Genomic DNA, 2,717 nt, shown 5'->3' with positions numbered 1-2,717 from the left:
GCGGGTGCGGTGTGCGCGTGATGAGTGGCTTCGCGCGTAAGAAACCAGCGCTGCAGCTTGCGGGGAGAGCGGGCGACAGAGCGGCTGATGACCGGATGCTAGTGAGACGCCGCACGTCATGAGACGAGACGCAGCGGGAGAGAAATAATACACCGCGAGCGAGCAGTGAAGATGTCGCGGTGAAGGGCATGCGTGCTGAGGAGATGCGGATGCGGGCGTGTGTGGGGTGTGGGCTGCAGACTGACCTGACTGGAGAAGACTGTGGGAGGGCGCAGGCGCGGCTGCACGAGCTCGGAGTGAGGGGGACATTGCAAGCCTGACATGCGTTCGCTCGCGTGAAGGCGGGCGGCGGGAGCGCGAGCGTTGAGAGATCTGTGAGGCGCGGTCGTCAGATGCAGCGTCCGCGGCAGAACGAAAGCGTCGAGGGCGCGCGGTCGGGACACAACAGCGCGATGTACCGTACACCAGCTGTTTGCGCACAGTTTTGACCAGACAACGACGGGACGCGCGCGCGTCCGCAGCGCGCGACGAGGGACCAGCTAGCCGGGCGAAGAGTGAATGCGAGGCTGGGTCCATGGACGCCTAGTCGGTAAGATCCAAAGATGAGAGCTGAGAGTGGGCGCGCAGAGAGACGGGTGCGCACACAAGAGCGGGTGAGGCCGGTAAGGTTCGCGCAGCACAGAGACGGCGCGAGCGCGCGAACAGGCACGGGCGGCCATACCGCGCGTCGATGAAGCGTTCCTGCGTCGCACAGGCCAGCGGGTGAGCGGGTTCGGCGGCCGCGTCACAGCCAGCGCGTGAGCGGGAAGCGCATGAGGCGAGCGACGCATGTGAACGTGTGCTTCCACGGCTGCTCGACGTCTCGCGCACTGACCTACCGCACCGGCACGCCACCCTTTGCGCGCGCCGAGAACCACAACGTGCGCTCACCTAGCCGTGCGAGTCCGGGGCCGACTTGATCAACCTGGCCCGCGGCCCGTCAGAGGAGCCGTGTCTGGACACAGCGTGGACACTCACAGCATCGGCGGCAGGTCGTCCAGCTACGTGTTCCCCGCCCGGCGTCAGCGCGGCTACGTCCTCGGCCCCGCGCAGGCCTCGGCCGCGTGCAAGAGGGCGGGACGCACCAGTTGCCGGGGAGCTCGACGGGCTCTGCGGGCTTCCCGCGCACGGGCGGCTTCATCCAGATGTGCGCCTGCGCGCTGCACTCGATCTTTGTACCTGCGACCTGGTCGCGCAAGGCGTACGCCTGCGAGTGGCGCCGCACGTGCGTGCGCGAGGGTGCGGGAACGAAGAGAGGACGGGGAGAGGCGCACGCGCGAGGTCAGCGGGCGAGGAGCGGGCGCGGGCGCGGAGGACATGGCGCGGCGCACCATACGCGTAGTCGGTAGGAGCCAAAGGTGAATATCTTGCCGCCCGCAGCTTCTGTGCAGCCTGAGACGAACCATGCTTGGCCGCGATGCGCGTGCAGCGCAAGTGAGCATTCAAGTTATTTTGTACATAGCGTGAGCGTGAGGGGACTGCGTCATGGTGGAGTCGCGCAGCGTGAGAGGCGGCGCCGTGCCATTCGAGCTCAGGTGTCTGCGTAGGCGCGATCGACGACCGGACGCCGGTGGGAGACGAGACGCACACCGCGAGGGAGAGAGCAGCGAGCAGTGACGTCGATCGAGGCGACGCCGATCGAGGCAAGGCGCGAAGTAGCACTGCGCTCGGATGAGCTCGGTGCCTAGGCGATCGCACGACATCTGCTCATTCGCACGGCGATGCCGGTCGAGTCCGCACCAGTAGCCTGGCGCAGACATCCTCGTGCTGTAGACCAAGGAGGACCCTGGAGGACCCCGGTATGACCACAGATGATGCGGAGATCTGATCTGTCACTATCCATCTGCTAAGTATAAGAGCACCAGTGCAATCATTTCCCCTCCTTCATCGCCCTGTCTCGCCGCGCAACCATCCAACTACTGGCTGACAACAACAATGGCCTCCGCTATCCCGCCAACACCTCTCTCGCCCAGCGTCGGCGCACGTCGCAAGGGCGCAAAGGCACTGCCTCGTCTGCCGCTCTCCGCATTTACCCCACCCAACACCGGATCGTCCGAGGCATTCCCGCTGCCCCCCAGCCCAAGCACACTGCAGCCAGAAGAGCTTGTCGACGCGTACGTGATCGCCCCGGATGGCGACTTGAGCGAGTGGAAGGCGCAAGCGGGCGAGACCCTGCGCCGCAAGACCAAGGGCGTCGTGCTGGCTCTGCCCCAAAAGGAGCCGGCTGAAGTCGAGAAGATCCTGGCAAAGTACGTCGTCCCCGATGCCTATACCCGCCGATCAACTTGTTCGTGCCGTCCTGATCATCTGCCCGTAGTATCCGATCAGGATCACTCGATGTCCCTGTTGTAGCTGTGCTTGTGCCCGTCATTCCCGCGGAGGGCGAGGCGACGTTCACGCCCCCTGCCTACCTCGAATCGCCGGGCAGCTCGACGCCGGCACTCGTCCCCTCTGCCATCTTCACGAAGAACGAGCCGCGGGTCCGGGAGGCACTGCAGTGGGCGCTGAAGACTGGGCACACCGTCCACATAGATGTCCAATGCGATATACGCGAGGTCGAGGGTGGCTGGGACGCACTGGAAGAGATGCTGACGAGCATGACCATCTCCAAGGACGTCAAGGAGCTCCATGGAAAGATTGTCGTGTGTACGTATTCGCGTGTTCTGTGCTGGACATCC

At 64.9% G+C, this 2,717-nt stretch overlaps 2 protein-coding genes across 2 annotated transcripts; one reads left to right on the top strand and one right to left on the bottom strand.

Moving 5' to 3' along the window:
• Nucleotides 1-116: 116 nt before the first annotated feature.
• POSPLADRAFT_1063389 (hypothetical protein) lies at nucleotides 117-1,799 on the bottom strand (the record flags this gene model as incomplete). Its single annotated transcript, XM_024481651.1, has 5 exons — nucleotides 117-372; nucleotides 879-964; nucleotides 1,018-1,149; nucleotides 1,219-1,700; nucleotides 1,757-1,799. The coding sequence occupies 5 exons, from the start codon at nucleotides 1,797-1,799 to the stop codon at nucleotides 117-119; spliced, it is 999 nt and encodes a 332-aa protein (XP_024332662.1).
• A 175-nt stretch (nucleotides 1,800-1,974) lies between these two features.
• On the top strand, nucleotides 1,975-2,708 carry POSPLADRAFT_1098918 (hypothetical protein; the record flags this gene model as incomplete). The annotated part of the gene is made up of 2 exons (XM_024483171.1): nucleotides 1,975-2,288; nucleotides 2,357-2,708. Coding segments are annotated over 2 exons (666 nt in total), but the record flags the coding sequence as incomplete, so codon positions are not given.
• Nucleotides 2,709-2,717: the final 9 nt, after the last annotated feature.

Source organism: Postia placenta, assembly GCF_002117355.1.
Source record: "Postia placenta MAD-698-R-SB12 unplaced genomic scaffold POSPLAscaffold_252, whole genome shotgun sequence".
Lineage (NCBI taxonomy): Eukaryota > Fungi > Basidiomycota > Agaricomycetes > Polyporales > Adustoporiaceae > Rhodonia > Rhodonia placenta.
The sequence above is the reverse complement of the archived record's forward strand: the minus strand, read 5'-3'. Positions and strand labels throughout refer to the sequence as shown.